Source organism: Mugil cephalus, chromosome 11, assembly GCF_022458985.1.
Source record: "Mugil cephalus isolate CIBA_MC_2020 chromosome 11, CIBA_Mcephalus_1.1, whole genome shotgun sequence".
Taxonomy (NCBI): domain Eukaryota; kingdom Metazoa; phylum Chordata; class Actinopteri; order Mugiliformes; family Mugilidae; genus Mugil; species Mugil cephalus.
The window spans coordinates 27926787-27946570 of NC_061780.1; the positions used below are offsets into that span (position 1 = coordinate 27926787).

General features: G+C 45.0%; 3 protein-coding genes across 4 annotated transcripts; 2 read left to right on the forward strand and 1 right to left on the reverse strand.

Moving 5' to 3' along the window:
• Window positions 1–1162: 1162 nt before the first annotated feature.
• bnipl (BCL2 interacting protein like) lies at window positions 1163–6961 on the forward strand. 2 transcript variants are annotated; one of them, XM_047597810.1, is made up of 11 exons: window positions 1165–1468; window positions 1976–2071; window positions 3482–3562; window positions 3856–3923; window positions 3993–4205; window positions 4421–4615; window positions 4695–4794; window positions 4874–5005; window positions 5408–5494; window positions 6303–6401; window positions 6733–6961. In XM_047597810.1, exons 3-11 carry the CDS (start codon window positions 3522–3524, stop codon window positions 6755–6757), a joined length of 960 nt encoding a protein of 319 aa, XP_047453766.1. In that variant the 5' UTR covers window positions 1165–1468; window positions 1976–2071; window positions 3482–3521; the 3' UTR covers window positions 6758–6961. The 2 variants fall into 2 exon arrangements, with proteins under 2 accessions (XP_047453765.1, XP_047453766.1); XM_047597809.1 differs by lacking the exon at window positions 1976–2071 and having other exon boundaries at window positions 1163–1468.
• An 809-nt stretch (window positions 6962–7770) lies between these two features.
• On the forward strand, window positions 7771–13273 carry LOC125016880 (thioredoxin-interacting protein-like). The gene is made up of 7 exons (XM_047599638.1): window positions 7771–8311; window positions 9516–9591; window positions 9740–9887; window positions 9956–10168; window positions 10256–10402; window positions 12668–12955; window positions 13037–13273. The coding sequence occupies exons 1-7, from the start codon at window positions 8044–8046 to the stop codon at window positions 13082–13084; spliced, it is 1188 nt and encodes a 395-aa protein (XP_047455594.1). The 5' UTR covers window positions 7771–8043; the 3' UTR covers window positions 13085–13273.
• Window positions 13274–14301: 1028 nt separating this feature from the next.
• Window positions 14302–18434, reverse strand: LOC125016881 (DNA-directed RNA polymerase III subunit RPC7-like). Its single transcript, XM_047599639.1, has 8 exons — window positions 18268–18434; window positions 16884–17073; window positions 16667–16796; window positions 16447–16515; window positions 16182–16238; window positions 15998–16089; window positions 14749–14868; window positions 14302–14516 (listed from the first exon to the last, which is right to left on the reverse strand). The coding sequence occupies exons 2-8, from the start codon at window positions 16992–16994 to the stop codon at window positions 14430–14432; spliced, it is 666 nt and encodes a 221-aa protein (XP_047455595.1). The 5' UTR covers window positions 16995–17073; window positions 18268–18434; the 3' UTR covers window positions 14302–14429.
• Window positions 18435–19784: the final 1350 nt, after the last annotated feature.

Consider the following 19784-nt stretch of genomic DNA (forward strand, 5'->3'; position numbering starts at 1 on the left):
CCTCTGGGTCTCTGGGACGTCCTCCAGGTCTCTGGGTCTCTGGGACGTCCTCCTGGTCTCTGGGACGTCCTCCTGGTCTCTGGGACGTCCTCTGGGTCTCTGGGACGTCCTCCAGGTCTCTGGGTCTCTGGGACGTCCTCTGGGTGTCTGGGTCTCTGGGTCTCTGGGACGTCCTCCAGGTCTCTGGGACGTCCTCCTGGTCTCTGGGACGTCCTCTGGGTCTTTTTGGGACGTCCTCCAGGTCTCGGTCTCTGGGAGTCCTCTGGTTCTGGGTCTGGCTCTGGGTCTCTGGAGTCCGTCTCCAGTCTCTGGGACGTCCTCCTGGTCTCTGGGACGTCCTCTGGGTCTCTGGGTCTCTGGGACGTCCTCCAGGTCTCTGGGACGTCCTCTGGGTCTCTGGGACGTCCTCCTGGTCTCTGGGTCTCTGGGTCTCCGGGTCTCTGGGACGTCCTCCTGGTCTCTGGGTCTCTGGGACGTTCTCCAGGTCTCTGGGACGTCCTCCTGGTCTCTGGGACGTCCTCTGGGTCTCTGGGACGTCCTCCTGGTTTCTGGGTCTCTGGGACGTCCTCCAGGTCTCTGGGTCTCTGGGACGTCCTCTGGGTCTCTGGGTCTCTGGGACGTCCTCCTGGTCTCTGGGTCTCTGGGACGTCCTCCTGGTCTCTGGGACGTCCTCTGGGTCTCTGGGTCTCTGGGACGTCCTCCTGGTCTCTGGGTCTCTGGGACGTCCTCCAGGTCTCTGGGACGTCCTCCTGGTCTCTGGGTCTCTGGGACGTCCTCCGGGTCTCTGGGACGTCCTCCTGGTCTCTGGGTCTCTGGGTCTCTGGGACGTCCTCCTGGTCTCTGGGTCTCTGGGTCTCTGGGTCTCTGGGACGTCCTCCTGGTCTCTGGGTCTCTGGGACGTCGTCTGGGTCTCTGGGACGTCCTCCTGGTCTCTGGGTCTCTGGGACGTCCTCCTGGTCTCTGGGTCTCTGGGACGTCCTCTGGGTGTCTGGGTCTCTGGGTCTCTGGGACGTCCTCCAGGTCTCTGGGACGTCCTCCTGGTCTCTGGGTCTCTGGGACGTCCTCCTGGTCTCTGGGTCTCTGGGACGTCCTCCAGGTCTCTGGGACGTCCTCCTGGTCTCTGGGTCTCTGGGACGTCCTCCAGGTCTCTGGGACGTCCTCCTGGTCTCTGGGACGTCCTCAGTGTCTCCGTGTCTCTGGGACGTCCTCCTGCTGCTGATTGGTCAGTGTTAGCGGCGTCTGATCTTGGACCAATCAGATGACGCCTCCGTGGGAATGTAGCTCGACCTGTTTGAGAGAGAGAGAGAGAGAGAGAGAGAGAGAGAGAGAGAGAGAGAGAGAGAGGGCGAGTCTCATAGAGTCACAGAGGGAGAGAGAGGGGGGAGACGTCCTCGGACACACACACTGGACAGAACACACTGTGACATCACTGTGACATCATGAGTGTCCCCACTGAGCACGGCAACAGGTAAGTTACACACCTGAGACTGTGTGTGTTAATGTGTGTGTTAATGTGTGTTAATGTGTGTTACTGTGTGTGTTAATGTGTGTTAATGTGCGTTACTGTGTGTGTTAATGTGTATGTTAATGTGTGTGTTAATGTGTGTTAATGTGCGTTACTGTGTGTGTTAATGTGTGTGTTAAAGTGTGTTAATGTGTGTTACTGTGTGTTACTGTGTGTGTTAATGTGCGTTTGTGTGTTACTGTGTGTGTTACTGTGTGTGTTAATGTGTGTGTTACTGTGTGTGTTAATGTGTGTGTTACTGTGTATGTTACTGTGTGTGTTAATGTGTTTTTGTTTGTGTTACTGTGTGTGTTAATGTGTGTTACTATGTGTTTGTGTGTGTGTGTGTGTTAATGTGTTTTTGTTTGTGTTACTGTGTGTGTTAATGTGTGTTACTATGTGTTTGTGTTACTGTGTGTGTTAATGTGTGTTACTATGTGTTTGTGTGTGTGTGTGTGTGTTCTGTTCCAGCAGAAAAATGAACGTATGTTTGTCCTGATGGTCAGTGAAGGCATCTCTGTGATGTGTTCAGACACCTGGTCCTGGTCCTCTCCCTCTCCCTCTCAGGTGTGGTTACCTGTGCTACAGGTGTGTCAGGTTGACAGTCATCAGAAAGAGTGGGAGGAGTCAGACAGGTCGGTTCAGTCTGAGGAGACGTACCTGGTTGAACAGGAGAACCAGGAAGGAGCTAAAAGTAGCAGAAATATGAATGTAGTAACTCTGGTCTGAGTCATCTCTGCTGGGACCTGGTCCGTCTGGTTCCCTCTGCAACAACTCCACCAGACACTAGGAGGCGCTGTGTCTTTTTACCAGTCAGGTTCAATTTAGTTTCCGCTTCCAGCTTCATTTTAATCAATGGAGACTGAACAGGAGTCGTCCAAATGTCTGAGTCTCCAAACCTCCTCAGTTACCGTGACCCCGTCTCTACTGACCCACAACTATCAGCTAGAACATGGAGACACGGCTACTAAGAGAACCAATCACAGCTCTGGTTCCATTTAACACTAATGAGGACCAATCACAGCTCTGGTTCCATTAAACACTAACGAGGACCAATCACAGCTCTGGTTCCATTAAACACTAATGAGGACCAATCACAGCTCTGGTTCCATTTAACACTAACGAGGACCAATCACAGCTCTGGTTCCATTTAAACACTAACGAGGACCAATCACAGCTCTGGTTCCATTAAACACTAACGAGGACCAATCACAGCTCTGGTTCCATTTAACACTAACGAGGACCAATCACAGCTCTGGTTCCATTAAACACTAACGAGGACCAATCACAGCTCTGGTTCCATTAAACACTAACGAGGACCAATCACAGCTCTGGTTCCATTTAAACACTAACGAGGACCAATCACAGCTCTGGTTCCATTTAAACATTAACGAGGACCAATCACAGCTCTGGTTACATTTCTGCTACGATGCTAGAGGCTACGCTAACATGAACCACTAAACTAGTTCTGATCATTTGACTAAACGGATGATTTCAGATGGTTGTAGTTCCTCTGTCAAACTCAGGGTGGCGTCAGTGGTCGGTTCAGCTCTTCCAGCTCCATCTACATGAACATGACGGGGAAAGAGGAGCAGGTTCTAACCCAGTTAAAGGAACCGTGTTCTGGACCTGGATGTTCACATGAGTTTATAAAGTTAAAAACTGGAGGAGAAACCTGTTCATCTACATCATTCACCACTGACACCACCACCTGTTCTCCATCTGTTCTCCTCCGGTTCTCCACCTGTTCTCCTCCTGTTCTCCACCTGTTCTCCTCCTGTTCTCCACCTGTTCTCCACCTATTGTAGCTGCACTCACAAGAAGAACCTGTTGGATCTGAACGAGGTTCTAAGTAGAACCTCAAAATCTATTTTTTATAGTGCTTATTATATTCTTTTTATTTTTGCAGTGCTTTAGCCAGAAGCTCAAAATGTCGTCACATGATGACAACAAATGATGATTATGTTGATTCTCCAGGGCCACTTCAGGTCCTCCGGGTCCTCTGAACATCCAGGACATGGAGCTGAGGGAGGAGTGGCAGGACGACGGCTTCCCCAGGTCAGTGGTTAAGATGAGACACAGTTTTACATAGTACAATACACAGTGAAATGTGTTGTTGTACCTGCAGCCAGTGGTTAAAGTACAACAGTAGAAACTGTAACACTTCCACACAGCACACAAGGTGAAAATAAAACTGATAAAAACTGAATAAAATAAACATAAACTGTAAATGTAAGGGTGGTAGCTCATATATACATGTATTTACAATATTTTAAAGCAGCTAACAGTAGCTAACAGCAGCTAATAGATGCTAACAGCGATCGTCCTGTGTGAACATGTTTCTGGTCCAGTCCACTCCCAGAAGACGTTGAGCGTCCAGAGGAGGAGGAGAGTCCACCAGGAGGCGCCGTTCGGCCGAGTGAGTTCTAGTTTCATCTGTTTTCACCGAGTTAACTGTCAAGCTAACTGTGTCCGTTTCTCTCCTCAGCACCGCCCACCAGCCTCGCCCTGTCAGGTACCATTAGGGGCGGGGCTAAGAAGCGCCTGGTTGCTCCGCCCCTCAGCCGCGACTCTCCTGAACCGAACAGTGACAGCTTCTCTGCCGCCGCGCTTTCAACGCCGTCGTTCGACATCAACCTGGAGGCTCTGGAGACGCCGTCGGACAGCGAGACGGGGACGAACCACGAGCTGGACTGGGAGGGTAAGTTAAGCTAAGCTAACTGCAGCTAGCTCATATCCAGTGTTTATGCTAAGCTAATCACTTGTTTCCAGCCTTTATGCTAAGATAACCTCGGCTAGCTGCTATTCTAGTTCCCAGTCTTCATGCTATGCTAAGCTAAACACCAGAGGAATCTTTCCTCCAGAGAAACATGAGCAGGAAGTTCAGCTGAATCTCTGACCTCTGACCTCTAATAGATGAGCTCCCTCAGATGGAGGCGAGGGGGGCCCTGGGTCCCGCACGGAGCCCGGTGGACCGGTCTGAAGGTCTGCTGGAGCTGGACCAGGTGGACAGCAGGGGGCGCCGCTGGAGGAGGTTCTGCATCTCTGGACAGGAGTACCGGGTCAACATGAGCGTCCTGGAGCCGTACCTGCAGGTCCTGTCCCACGGAGGTCAGAGGTCACGCACTCACCTGCAGGAGGCAGCAGGTACCAAGTCCAAGTCTGACTCCTATGTGTGATTGGTTGTTAGGTTACTACGGAGACGGGAACGCCATCATCCTGTTCACTTCCTGTTACCTGCCTGAGAACACGGTGGAGGACTACGAGTACGTCATGGACAACCTGTTCAGGTGAGCTGACAGGAAGCGATGTGTCAGGTGACAGAAGAACACCTGGACCCTAACACAGCCTCTGGTTGTCCCCTTGCAGGTACATGGTGGGGACGCTGGACCTGATGGTCTCAGAGAGCTACCTGCTGGTTTACCTGTGCGCCATGGCCCCCAGAAACAAGCTGCCTCCAATCAGATGGATGCACCGCTGCTACACGTCCATCGACAGGAGGTACGAGACCCCTGTCCTCTCTTCTGTCCCGTCTTCTGTCCTCTGTCCTGTATTCTGTCCTCTGTCCCGTCTTCTGTCCCGTCTTCTGTCCTCTGCTCTGTCCTCTGTCCCGTCTTCTGTCCTCTGTCCTGTATTCTGTCCTCTGTCCTGTATTCTGTCCCGTCTTCTGTCCTCTGTCCTGTATTCTGTCCTCTGTCCTCTCTTCTGTCCCGTCTTCTGTCCTCTGTCCTGTATTCTGTCCTCTGTCCCGTCTTCTGTCCCGTCTTCTGTCCTCTGCTCTGTCCTGTCTTCTGTCCTCTGTCCTGTATTCTGTCCTCTGTCCTGTCTTCTGTCCTGTCTTCTGTCCTCTGTCCTGTGGTTTGCTAGTGGAGACATGTGGTTATCGTCCTGATATTTGTCCAGGCTGAAGAAGGACCTGAAGGGTGTGCTGGTCGTCCATCCTGCCTGGTACATCAGAGCCATGATCACGCTGGTCAAACCCTTCATCAGGTGACACAAACACAGAGACACACCCTGAGCACCATGGCAACGTCCAGAGACACACCCTGAGCACCATGGCAACCATCTGAGCAACTAAACATATTCCTTCAACCTACTGTTGTATAGACTGCACAACCGCGTACTATACTCTTAGCTACCAGCTAGAAACCCTAATGTATCCTTAGCTACCAGCTAGAAACCCTAACGTATCCTTAGCTACCAGCTAGAAACTCTAACGTCACCTTAGCTACCAGCTAGAAACTCTAACGTATCCTTAGCTACCAGCTAGAAACTCTAACGTCACCTTAGCTACCAGCTAGAAACCCTAACGTATCCTTAGCTACCAGCTAGAAACCCTAACGTATCCTTAGCTACCAGCTAGAAACCCTAACGTCGCCTTAGCTACCAGCTAGAAACCCTAGCATAGCCTTAGCTACCAGCTAGAAACCCTAACGTATCCTTAGCTACCAGCTAGAAACCCTAACGTATCCTTAGCTACCAGCTAGAAACCCTAACGTATCCTTAGCTACCAGCTAGAAACCCTAACGTCGCCTTAGCTACCAGCTAGAAACCCTAACGTATCCTTAGCTACCAGCTAGAAACCCTAACGTATCCTTAGCTACCAGCTAGAAACCCTAACGTCACCTTAGCTACCAGCTAGAAACCCTAACGTCACCTTAGCTACCAGCTAGAAACCCTAACGTATCCTTAGCTACCAGCTAGAAATCCTAGCGTAGCCTTAGCTACCACCTGTAGAACCAGAGCAGGCCGGCCTGTGTTGACCTCTGACCTCTGACCTCTGACCTTCTCTCCATAGTGAGAAGTTCAGCAAGAAAATCTGCTTCATTCAGAGTCTCCAGCAGCTCTCACAGTTCATCCCCACAGAACGACTGCAGATCCCAGACGCCATCCGCCAGTAAGAGCACAACTCTACCCAGACTCTACTCTGACTCTACCCAGATTCTACCCAGACTCTACTCTGACTCTACTCAGACTCTACTGACTCTACCCAGATTCTACCCAGACTCTACTCTGACTCTACTCAGACTCTACTGACTCTACCCAGATTCTACCCAGACTCTACTCTGACTCTACTCTGACTCTACTCAGACTCTACTGACTCTATCCAGACTCTACTCTGACTCTACTCTGACTCTACTCAGACTCTACTGACTCTATCCAGATTCTGCTCAGACTCGACTGACTGTAGTCATACATCTAACATGTTCTCTTTCTCTGTGTCTCAGGTATGATGAGAAGTTAAACAGATGATGATGTCTGTCTCTCCTGGAGGTCAGAGGGCACCTGACCCAGTGACCTTTGCCCTGTTTCTTTATTGAATGAACACATTAACAGACCATCCATCATGTAAATAAATTCCAACCCCCCGGTATCCATGGCAACACAGACTTCTTGTTTATAGTATTTATATGTTCCAGTGACATCTAAAATAAAAGTGTCAGAGGATCAGGCTGATTGATTGATTGATTGATTGATTGTTTGATTGATTGATTGATTGAGTTTCTACCAGGAGCAAGGTTCAGTATCAATACTCTAACTTGTCCAGGAGGAGAACAAGAAGCTGCAGTTGAACCGTAGACTTTATAAAGTTAGTAGCTCCCACTGGTCATTGGCTGCAGTATAGGTCATAAGCTCCACCCCCTCCATGTTAGTGGGCGGGATTTGAGTCAAACTAAAACACTAAAGTCAAATAATTTTCTCTCAGGATGGCTTGTCATTTTAGTGTCAGCTTTTTGGATAAGTTTTGTTTAAGTTTGTTATTTGACACTCTATAAACAGGATGTGACATCATGGTGACCACCAGTTGCCATGCCGACCGCTCCGTAAAGAGGTCCATGGGGCCGTGAGATTTGTAAACTAAAAAATTTTTTTAAAAATAGTGTGTATAATCCAACATGTCCTTGTAGCTGGTGGAGGTAAAGCAGAGCGTAGGATTAATTAAAGGAAAATACCAGTGAGTCTGGAGGAAGTGTGGGCGGGGCATCATGAGTCTGAAGGAAATGTGGGCGGGGCATCGTGACTCTGGAGGAGGTAGAGACGTGGTGTCCATATTTATATACGGACTATGGGTTGAATCAGTTTTTGATTTGATTATTGATCGATTTATTTAACTATTAAAAACAGCTAAACAAGACAAACACAGGCCTTCAGTCTCCTTCTCCTCTTTTTCCTCTTCCTCCTCCTCTTCCTCCTCCTGTTTTATGGCCGCCAGTTTGAGGCCCCGCCCCCTCTCCGATGCACGAGCTGTCCACGCGTACTCCCTGCGCTGTGATTGGTTGACCGTCGGCACTGACCAGTCACAGAGCTCCGGACTCCAGAGGCTCGGGGAGACCACACAGTGCGCACGTGCTGCTGTCAGAGCCGGTAACGGGACACCGGGGACCCCCCCATCCCCTTCACCCCGGTGTCCAGTATATAACGGACAAACAAACAAGTCGCCATTTAAAAGTCACTGCTTTTCTCTCGGTGTCCGTGGGTGGGTGTGTATTCTCCCTGTGTATTTACCCGGTGTATTCTCCCGGTGTCGTCCCGTCGCCATGGTCCTATCTCCGGTCTCCAAGCTCCGGGTCTTCCAGCTGCTCCTGTCCGGGTCCGGTCGCTCCTTCTACTGCAGCGGAGACAAAGTGTCCGGCTCCGTGCAGCTGGAAGCGGCTCAGCCCTGCAGCCTCACCGGGCTCAGGGTCACCGCCGCCGGCTGCGCCCGCACGGAGCCCCGCGGGGGGAAGAACCGGAGGAGTCGCGGACAGGAGGTGGAATATCTTAGGTACGAGGAGGAGCTGCGGCTGGAGGAGGCGCTGAGCACAGGTGACCGTCTTCATTTATTCAGATAATCAATGATCAGGATCAATAATCAGGATCAATAATGATCAGGATCAATAATCAGGATCAATAATGATCAGGATCAATAATCAGGATCAATAATGATCAGGATCAGTAATAATCAAGATTAATAATAATCAATAATAATCAAGATCAATAATAATCAGGATCAATAATGATCAGGATCAATAATGATCAGGATCAATAATCAGGATCAATAATGATCAGGATCAATAATGATCAGGATCAATAATAATCAAGATCAATAATCAGGATCAATAATCAGGATCAATAATGATCAGGATCAATAATAATCAAGATCAATAATCAGAATCAATAATAATCAGGATCAATAATAATCAAGATCAATAATCAGGATCAATAATGATCAAGATCAATAATCAGGATCAATAATAATCAAGATCAATAATCAGGATCAATAATAACAGGATCAATAATGATCAAGATCAATAATCAGGATCAATAATCAGGATCAATAATCAGGATCAATAATAATCAAGATCAATAATCAGGATCAATAATGATCAGGATCAATAATCAAGATCAATAATCAGGATCAATAATCAGGATCAATAATAACCGGGATCAAAAATCAGGATCAATAATAATCAAGATCAATAATCAGGATCAAAAATCAGGATCAATAATGATCAGGATCAATAATCAGGATCAATAATAATCAAGATCAATAATAATCAGGATCAATAATCAGGATCAATAATGATCAGGATCAATAATATTCAGGATCAATAATCAGGATCAATAATGATCAGGATCAATAATAATCAGGATCAATAATCAGGATCAATAATAATCAGGATCAATAATAATCAGGATCAATAATCAGGATCAATAATGATCAGGATCAATAATAATCAGGATCAATAATCAGGATCAGTAACATCCAGGATCAATAATGATCAGGATCAATAATAATCAGGATCAATAATCAGGATCAGTAACATCCAGGATCAATAATCAGGATCAGTAACATCCAGGATCAATAATGATCAGGATCAATAATGATCAGGATCAATAATCAGGATCAGTAACATCCAGGATCAATAATGATCAGGATCAATAATCAGGATCAGTAACATCCAGGATCAATAATAGGTCAGGTTACCGGTTCTCCTCCCATCCTGCTCATCAGGGTTTGTCTCCTCAGACTCAGACGGCTACTTCCTGCTTCCTCCAGGAAAAACCTTCAGTTTCCAGTTCGGCTTCGAGCTTCCTCCAGCCGGGTGAGAGCACGAATCATTATGAACCAGTTATTAATGAATTAGTAATCAGTTATGGATCGAATATTAACCAGTTATTAATAACTCATTAGTGGGTTATTAATTAGTTATAAACCAGTTATTAACTATTAATGACTTGTTGATGTTTCAGACGTCTGGTGTCGTCCTACAAAGGAAAGTTTGGTTCGATTCGTTACTACGTGAGGGCGGAGCTACAGAGACCTTCCCAGAATCCTTTGCAGTGTGAGACGGAGTTTGAGGTGGAGGAGCCTCTGGACGTAAACCGACCCGACCTCCTGGTATGCCCCCGCCCCCCATGATAACCCCCCCCCCCATCATCACCATTAATAACCCCCCACCCCCCCAGGCTCCGGTGGCTGCAGCCGTCCAGAGGAAGGTGCGGTGTCTGTTCATACCTGACGGCCAGGTGTCCATCAGTGCTCAGATCGAGAGGCGGGGGTTCTGTGAGGGCGAGGACATCAGCATCTTCGCCAAGTTTGAGAACACGTGTTCTCGTATCGTCGTCCCCAAGGCCGCCATCATCGCCAAGCAGAGCTACGCCGTGGACGGACACACCAAGGTCAGGAACAGGACCAGACCTCCCCTCCCCGGACACCTGAACCTGACCCAGACCTCCTCTGACCTCTGACCTCTGACCCGTGTGCAGGTTTTCCGTCAGAAGCTGTCGGCGGTCCGGGGGAACCACATCATCTCTGGGATGTGTGACATGTGGCAGGGGAAGACGATCCGAGTCCCGAAGCTGAGACCCACCCTGCTGGGCTGTGACATCATCAAGGTGGACTATGCCCTCATGGTGAGTCACTGTGATGTCATCATGGTGTAAGGTGGATGACCTTGGGTCATTGGGTTAGACTATTAGACTACTAGACTATTAGACTACTGGACTACTAGACTATTAGACTGTTAGACTATTAGACTATTAGACTACTGGACTACTAGACTATTAGACTATTAGACTGTTAGACTATTAGACTACTAGACTATTAGACTATTAGACTGTTAGACTATTAGACTATTAGACTGTTAGACTACTAGACTATTAGACTACTAGACTATTAGACTATTAGACTGTTAGACTATTAGACTACTAGACTATTATACTATTAGACTGTTCGACTATTAGACTACTAGACTATTAGACTATTAGACTACTAGACTATTAGACTGTTAGACTATTAGACTATTAGACTGTTAGACTATTAGACTACTAGACTATTATACTATTAGACTGTTCGACTATTAGACTACTAGACTATTAGACTATTAGACTACTAGACTATTAGACTGTTAGACTATTAGACTGTTAGACTATTAGACTACTAGACTATTAGACTATTAGACTACTGGACCAAAAGACTACTAGACTATTAGACTACTAGACTATTAGACTACTAGAATACTGGACCATAAGACTACTAGACTATTATACTATTAGACTACTAGACTATTAGACTACTGGACTATTAGACTATTAGACTATTAGACTATTAGACTACTAGACTATTAGACTACTAGACTGCTAGACTACTAGACTATTAGACTACTAGACTATTAGACTGTTAGACTACTAGACTACTGGACTACTAGACTACTAGACTACTAGACTAACAGACTGCTAGACTACTGGACTATAAGACTACTAGACTATTAGACTACTGGACTATTACACTATTAGACTACTAGACTATTAGACTACTAGAATACTGGACCATAAGACTACTAGACTATTATACTATTAGACTATTAGACTACTAGACTATTAGACTACTGGACTATTAGACTACTAGACTATTAGACTATTAGACTATTAGACTACTAGACTATTAGACTACTAGACTGCTAGACTACTAGACTATTAGACTACTAGACTATTAGACTGTTAGACTATGACTACGACTCTAGACTACTAGACTATTAGACTACTAGACTAACAGACTGCTAGACTACTGGACTATAAGACTACTAGACTATTAGACTACTGGACTATTACACTATTAGACTACTAGACTATTAGACTATTAGACTGCTAGACTATTAGACTATTACACTGTTAGACTACTAGACTAGTATACTATTAGACTATTAGACTACTAGACTATTAGAATACTGGACTATTAGACTATTAGACTATTACACTGTTAGACTACTAGACTAGTATACTATTAGACTACTAGACTATTAGAATACTGGACTATTAGACTACTAGACTACTGGACTATTAGACTACTAGACTATTAGACTATTAGACTGCTAGACTATTAGACTATTACACTGTTAGACTACTAGACTATTATACTATTAGACTATTAGACTACTAGACTATTAGAATACTGGACTATTAGACTACTAGACTATTAGACTACTAAATATGACTAGACTACTAGACTGATACTAGACTATTAGACTCTGGACTATTAGACTATTAGACTACTAGACTATTAGACTACTAGACTATTACACTACTGGACTATTAGACTATTAGACTACTAGACTATTAGACTACTAGAGTACTGGACCATTAGACTACTAGACTACTATACTATTAGACTACTAGACTATTACACTACTGGACTATAAGACTATTAGACTACTGGACTATTAGACTATTAGACTACTGGACTATTAGACTACTAGACTGCGACGACTACTAGACTATTAGACTACTAGACTACTGGACTATTAGACTACTAGAATATTAGACTTTTAGACTACTGGAACATGGGACTATTACACTACTGGACCATAAGACTACTAGACTATTAGACTACTAGACTATTAGACTACTGGACTATTAGACTATTAGACTACTAGACTACTGGACTACAGGACTACTATATTTATATATATGTATTTTATATCGGTAGCCTAATAGCTTGACTGGCTCAGTCATTTTGACTTCCTTAGGTAATTATGCTAATAGGCTAACAATGTGAATGTTTTTATATTTTCTGTTTGTAAGATTTTTTATTATTATTTTATTGTCGGCATTTGAACAAACAGAATAATTTAATTGTTTCTCCACTAAGTGGTTCTGATTGGTCCCTGTGGCCCCTCCCAGATCTACCTGCACATCCCCGGCTCTGAGAAGTTGACCCTGGAGCTCCCCATAGTGATCGGTACTGTCCCGTTCAGCAGAACCAGCAGCGTTAGCAGCCAGGTTGGATCGATCGCTAGCTCCTCCACCCTCCCCTCGGCTCCGCCCAGCTACAGCAGCCTCCCCCACCAACACGCCGACGGCACGCCGCTGCTCCTCGACTACGATGGCGTCGACGATGACGACGAGGAGGGGGGGCTCTTCATGAGAGAACCCCAACAGCAATACCCCCCTCCCCCTGCGTACAGCGAGGTCGGTCGGTCCGAACGAGACAAATGTTTGTTGACATGTTTGTTGACATGTTTCTTGACATGTTTCTTGACGTGTCTTCAGGTCGATGAAGACGCCGTCAATCCTTCTCACGTCGTTCAGGTTTTCTGAAGATGAAGATGAGTTCATCAAACATCTACAGGAGGAAGTGACAGAACCAGGGGGTGGAGTCTGAGAACAGAGATGTATGTTGAAACAGGAAGTTGTGTTTGTAAATATTTTGTAAATAAGCATTTATATATTTTTTTTACGGATTGATGTTTTTAAATGTTTGTTTTTAAATAAACAAACTAAAACAGCTGCTCTTAGTCTTTATTTTCACCGGTGGGTTTAAGTCAGTGGGTCAGTGTGTCAAAGTCTCCCTCCTCCTCCTCCTCCTCCTCATCTTTTTTTGGACCTCCTCTCTCTCATTGGTCGTCTGGGTGTTCCCACATTCCTCCCTGCTTCTACATTTAGAACTGAGCTAATGCTATTGAGCTAATGCTAAACAGTCAGCGCCTGCAGCCAGAAAGCAGGAGAAAGGTCACAGTGCTTGGGTCCTGGTCTAGGCCTGGTCCTGGTTTAAGTCTTTAAGTCTTATTTCTCTTTATGTCAAAGAAAGAAGATTTGACATCAAGAGAAATAAATAGTAGATCTACTTTAAAACCATTGTTGCTCTTCATCCATGTGGTATTAACCATGTAAAATGTCTCAGGGGTTGGATTCCTGCTCCAGGAGAATATCTCTCCTCCTCTTCTTTCCACCATGTTCTCCTCTCTAAGCCTCTTAAAGTTCTCCTCCCTGCTCTCAGCACATCTCACTGCAGAACCTTCTTTAGGAACCTTTCCTCTCTGCCTCCATCTAGGAACAACCTGGAGGGAAACTGTTAAATAGTGATTAAATGCTGTAGATTATATTTTTTTTATATTGTTCCTGAAACGAGGAGCTGATAAACTGTATTTCTAACTTCTTCTTCTCCTCTGAATTAGATGTGGTACTGTGTATTGTTTTGTCGTCCTGTAACTGAGGAGATTACTGTGCATAAATTGTGTGAGTGTGTATTTCATGTCCCTGTCACCACAGTCGTCCTTTAGTTGGATTTCAGGACATGTCCTGGCAGCGTTGGCGCCATCTTTACTGAAGGATTTCCACACACTAATGAACCAATGACCCACTGGACCCCTCACCCTGTCTTCATGGAGGCGGCCATGTTGGTATTGTCATGTGATCAGATGACGTTTAGGGAGCCATGGTAAGGGAGAGAAGACCACCTCTGAAATATACTGACCTATGAGGATTGTACGGCTGTTTCTTTGTGTGTGTGGGGAGTAAATCTGAGGAGACGAAGGTTTAAATGAAGATGTTTATTCACAACGAACAATAAAGTTTATACAAAAGATAAAAAACATCCAAAAAAACTCATTGAAGAGTGAAACAACCACAACCAGAAGAGACCCAGGATCAAGAACCAGGTGTTTCAGTAAATAGCTTCGTCCATGTTGTCGTCGCTGTCTCCTCCAAAGTCTTCTCCGTTATCAAAGTAGGACATGATGTAGTCGGTCTCCTGCACATTAACAAAATATATGAATAATCTATAGGAACAATATATATTCATCTAAACTGATCCACCATCTAGATTAAGATATATTACTTTTATATATAGCAATCTATATTAATAATCTGATCCAGGTTCATTTAAAAAGTTTAAAACTTAAATCATCAGCTTCACAATAAAAGCCTGTCAGTGGCGTACACGCTTTTATATTGAAACAATACAGGATGTGGATGGATCTCACCTCCTCAAACTCTTCCTCATCGTACTCCTCCTCTTCTTCCACCTCCTCCTCCTCTGGCTTCTTCTTCTCCTCCTCCTCTTCCTCCTCTTCCTCAGAGCTCTGCTCCTTCTTCTCCACAGGCTGGATCAGTTAAGGTGGACAGGAGGAGTTAAGGTGGACAGGAGGAGTTAAGATTACTACTATATCCAGCTGTACAACAACTCACCTTTGTATCACAAATAACTCCATTATTCACACTAATGCACCTGACTATTATCCTCACGTATTAGAGCTGACAAACCATTAAACGTTTCATCAGATTGATCTCAGGTTGATGTGGATTAACTCTGATTATTCAGATTAAATCTCCTCCATGTTTCATCTCTATTGATTCGTTTCATTGTTGATGATCAAACAGGAAGAAGAGAATAAATCTGCACTGAACGTGTTCGTTTTGTGTCCACATGAGTGTGTCCCTGTTGCTACGGAGACAAACTAACTTGTGGACATTGTCCAACCAGAGGAGAGCTGACGCTTCTTATTGAGAACAGTGTCTCCCAGTGAACAGTGGCTGCAGGAGTGGACACATATTAGCAGCAGCATTGGCAGCTTGTCTTTGTCTTGGTTTGTCTTGGTTTGTCTCCAGCTGTTAGCCGCGTTAGCCCAAGTGCTAGCAGAATCCCCGGCTAACGTATGCTTGGCTTGGTTCATGTGCTGTTTGAAGCTGGAAAGAAAACTCCTTCCTGCAGAGTGTGATGATACTTTATGTGTCTCCACTGGTCCCTCTTGGTTTCTTTGTCCTCAAATGTCCCATGGAGAGGACCAACGTGCTGTTTAGCGTCTTCCATCTTTATGGGTTGGTTCTGCTGCCTGTCACTACCGGATCAGCTGGTGCTAACGCTAACGCTACTTGGACAAACTGAGACACGTTCACAGTCGTTCTGCTGCAGATGCTTCATTAATCACATTAATCAGATGATGATTAATTAATATTAACGAGTTCACTTTGACAGCTCTGATACATATAATGTATATTCTTCCGTCTCTAATTCTTGTTCGTTTGTTCTTATGCTGATTCTGTACATTTTTTATTTCACTAGATACCATTATTTTTAGCCAGCTGGGCTCTAGCAACGTATGGAAGATGAGATTATTATTTTTATTTTATCTTTCTTTTGACTTTTGGTTCTTCAGAGTGTGAAACTCAGCTACTGTGACCAAGTCATTTCCATGTGTTTGATTAGAGTCTAAATCTCTGGTTCAGACTCACCTCCAGTTTGAAAATCACTTCCTGCTTTTCTCTGACCTTCTTCTTCTTCTTCTGAATCGACTGACGTTTGTCCGACTGACTGATGGACGCACCTGGAGACACAGGACAAGGCATTCATCAACAGCTCCTCACAGTAATCAGAGTACTGAAGAGACAGTAATCAGAGTACTGTTGGTGTACTAACCGTCTTTGGCAGGTTTCCTGATGTAGACTCTCAGCTCTTTAGGGAATCTCTTCCAGTCTGAACACAAAATCAGTCACTAATAATACAAATAATACTATTTGCAATTTCCCCACTGTGGGACATATAGAGGTTTTCTATTCTATTTGGCTCTGGAGACTGTAACCATGGCAGCCAGACACACCTGTCTGGCTGCCATGGTTACAGTCTCCAGAGCCGGCGGTTGCCGCGGTTACAGCAGTACTAGTAATGGCCGTGATTTTCTCACCTGAGCTCCAGCCCAGGAGTCGGTCCGTCTGCTCACTGAGGTGGTACTTATCAGAGTAACGCTCCACATCTGGACCAGAAACAACACACACCTTCACAGTTAGATGCAGCTGATTCATCAGCTGTTGAGTCAGCTGATGGACCACATGTTGAGTCAGCTGATGGACCAGCTGATGAATCAGCTGATGGACCAGCTGATGGACCAGATGTAGAACTCTGACCTCTTTGTGGAGCTGCTGGTTGGATGAAACTCGTCAGACTCCTCATGGCTCCTCTGAAGTCCTGCTTTAGCGCCAACAGATACTCCGCCTCCTCCCCACCTGTCAGGGGGAGGGGCTTTTGCTCCATCACCTGGACGACAACAACACACTGCTGACAGTGTCCTCATTTGTAACATGTGTAGCGTGTTTTTAGCGTGTAGTGTGTGTGTGGTCTCACAGGAAACACAGGTGTCGGCTGCTGTGAGGTCGGAGGGAAACTGTCTCCTCTGGCGACTGAATCCAAACTGAAACTCATCGTCCTCCGGCTTCGGCCCCGAACCGCCATCATGGACCAGGACCAGGACGGAGGTTCTGGACGAAGACTAGGACCAGGATGGAGATTCTGGACCAGGACCAGGAGGGAGGATCTGGACCAGACCAAGATCAATAATCAGAGAGGTCACTGGTTCGATGGACCAGGAACCATATGTGGTACCGTGGTTCCTGGAACAGGAACATCCTTAATTGTGCAGAATTTTAATCCTTAATAAAACTTAAATGAATAAGTTAGATAAAAATTCACCTCCCGTCGTGAATAGTACTAATAGAACTAATACCGTAAAACCAGGCTGTAAACATGTTTAATGATGCTGTAAAGTTGGGCTTTTTAACATCGGGGTCTGGGCTTCATGGCTCAGAGCCGGAGGTTAGAGCCTGGTCTAATCCGGGTCTAATGTGGTCTACAAGGTCCCCCCTCTGATCTGGTTTATCAAGAACCATGAAGAAGAACAAGTGTCCTAATGTTTCTAATGTGATGATGTTGATGATGTTCTAATGTGACAAATACATGTTTACATTAGTTTAAGGACCAGGAACCAGATATGAGACCAGAACCAGATACGAGACCAGAACCAGATACGAGACCAGAACCAGATACGAGACATTCATTCATCTGGATTTAACTCAGGAACATTAACATGTTTGAAACATCTTCTTCTGTCCCACAATAAAACTATAGAGCTGAACTGTAAAATCTCCAGATATTTCAATGACTGTGAAGAGTTAAAAACAGAACAGAATCAGGTCGTTCTGTTAGCAACGCCGTTAGCAGCCACAGTTAGCAGTACTGTTAGCATCCACCGTTAGCAGCCGCTGTTAGCAACGCCGTTAGCAGCCACCGTTAGCAACCACCGTTAGCAACGCCGTTAGCAGCCGCTGTTAGCAGCACTGTTAGCATCCACCGTTAGCAGCCGCTGTTAGCAACGCCGTTAGCAGCCACCGTTAGCAACCACCGTTAGCAACGCCGTTAGCAGCCACAGTTATCAGAACTGTTAGCAACGCCGTTAGCAGCCACAGTTAGCAACGCCGTTAGCATCCACAGTTAGCAGCACTGTTAGCAACGCCGTTAGCATCCACAGTTAGCAGCACTGTTAGCAACGCCGTTAGCATCCACAGTTAGCAGCACTGTTAACAACGACGTTAGCAGCCAGTGTTAGCAGCACTGTTAGCAACGCCGTTAGCATCCAGTGTTGGCAGCCAGTTAACACGCGGTTAGCAGCCACAGTTAGCCCCGCATGCAGACCCATTAGCACTGTTATTAGCATGTGTTAGCTACCTCCTACCTTCAGTGTGTCTTTTTCCGAACCTTCTGTTTACATCCCCATCATCCTCCCCCTCCTCCTTCCTCCCCTCCTTCCTTCCTCCTCACCGTCCTCCTCCCCCTCCTCCTTCCTCCCCTCCTCCTTCATCCTCCTCTTCCTCCTTCCTCCTCTTCCTCCTCCTGCTCCTCTAGTGTTATATAGTGATATATAGTATTAGTATATTAGTACATTATTGAGTATTATACTACTATGTACTATAGGACTAGTATTTGACACTGTATAATACAGGCAGGTGTCCACCTCTGTTGGACCAGGCTGTTGACTGTCTCCTGGTATGAGGACAGAGCATCCATGTCCATCAGGGGGACAGCAGGACCATGTTGTCTCAGTATTCCAGCTGTGTCAGAGGACTGGAGACAGAGCCCAGTGTTTAAATCAATGGAAACCACCTACATCACAGCTCCAACAGCTTTGTACTAGAGGACAACGTATTAGGAAAAGAGGCTTAGACTCACTTTCAGTTCTGATAAATGTGTAACATGCTAACGCTAAGAGCTTTACCGATTTAGCCTCCCAATAGCATTAAAAGGACGACAAGGAGTGATCACAAATACTCACTTTATTATTTTCTTGTTATTTATTGTTGGAACTGAAATAGTTACTGTCGACTGTAACTACGACAAAACAACAACACAAACACACACAAACTGATCTGACAGAACCTCCAGTAACTTAAGGTTTGACTTCATCGATAAATTCAGCATAAATTAATATTATCTGACACCAAATGAACCACAGCACCAGGTTTCTGTGTCTGGATTCAGTTGTTTCTTTTAACGCAGTGAAACATTTACTTCTCTGTTCTCTGGCAGATATCTGTAAATATATAAAATATATCTGTAAAAATGTAAAATATATCTCTAAAAATATAAAATCTATCTGTAAAAATTTAAAATATATCTGTAAAAATATAAAACATCTCTGTAAAAATATAAACATATCTGTAAAAATATAAACGATATCTGTAAAAATATAAAACATATAAGAAAAATGTAAAATATATCTGTAAAAATATAAAATATATCTGTAAAATCTCTTTTCAAATCTGTTGGTTCAGTCACACCAGCAGTGTGTATGCTCATGAGAGTGCTATATACTATACTAGTTTATAGTAGTATTATGTGGTGTTATATAGGTCCAGTATTTACTCCAGTGTTTAACTCAGTGTAGTTAATTAAATGTCTGGTTTCTGGTCGGATCTGAACCTGATGTCTAGGAGAAGAATTATGACATCGTGGTTAAATATGCAGAGATGGAAACAATCAGTGTAGCTACTACTGATACTACTACTACTACTACTGATACTACTACTACTACTACTACTACTGCTACTACTACTACTACTACTACTACTACTACTACTACTACTACTACTACTACTGATACTACTACTACTACTACTACTACTGATACTACTACTACTACTACTACTGATACTACTACTACTACTACTACTACTACTACTGATACTACTACTG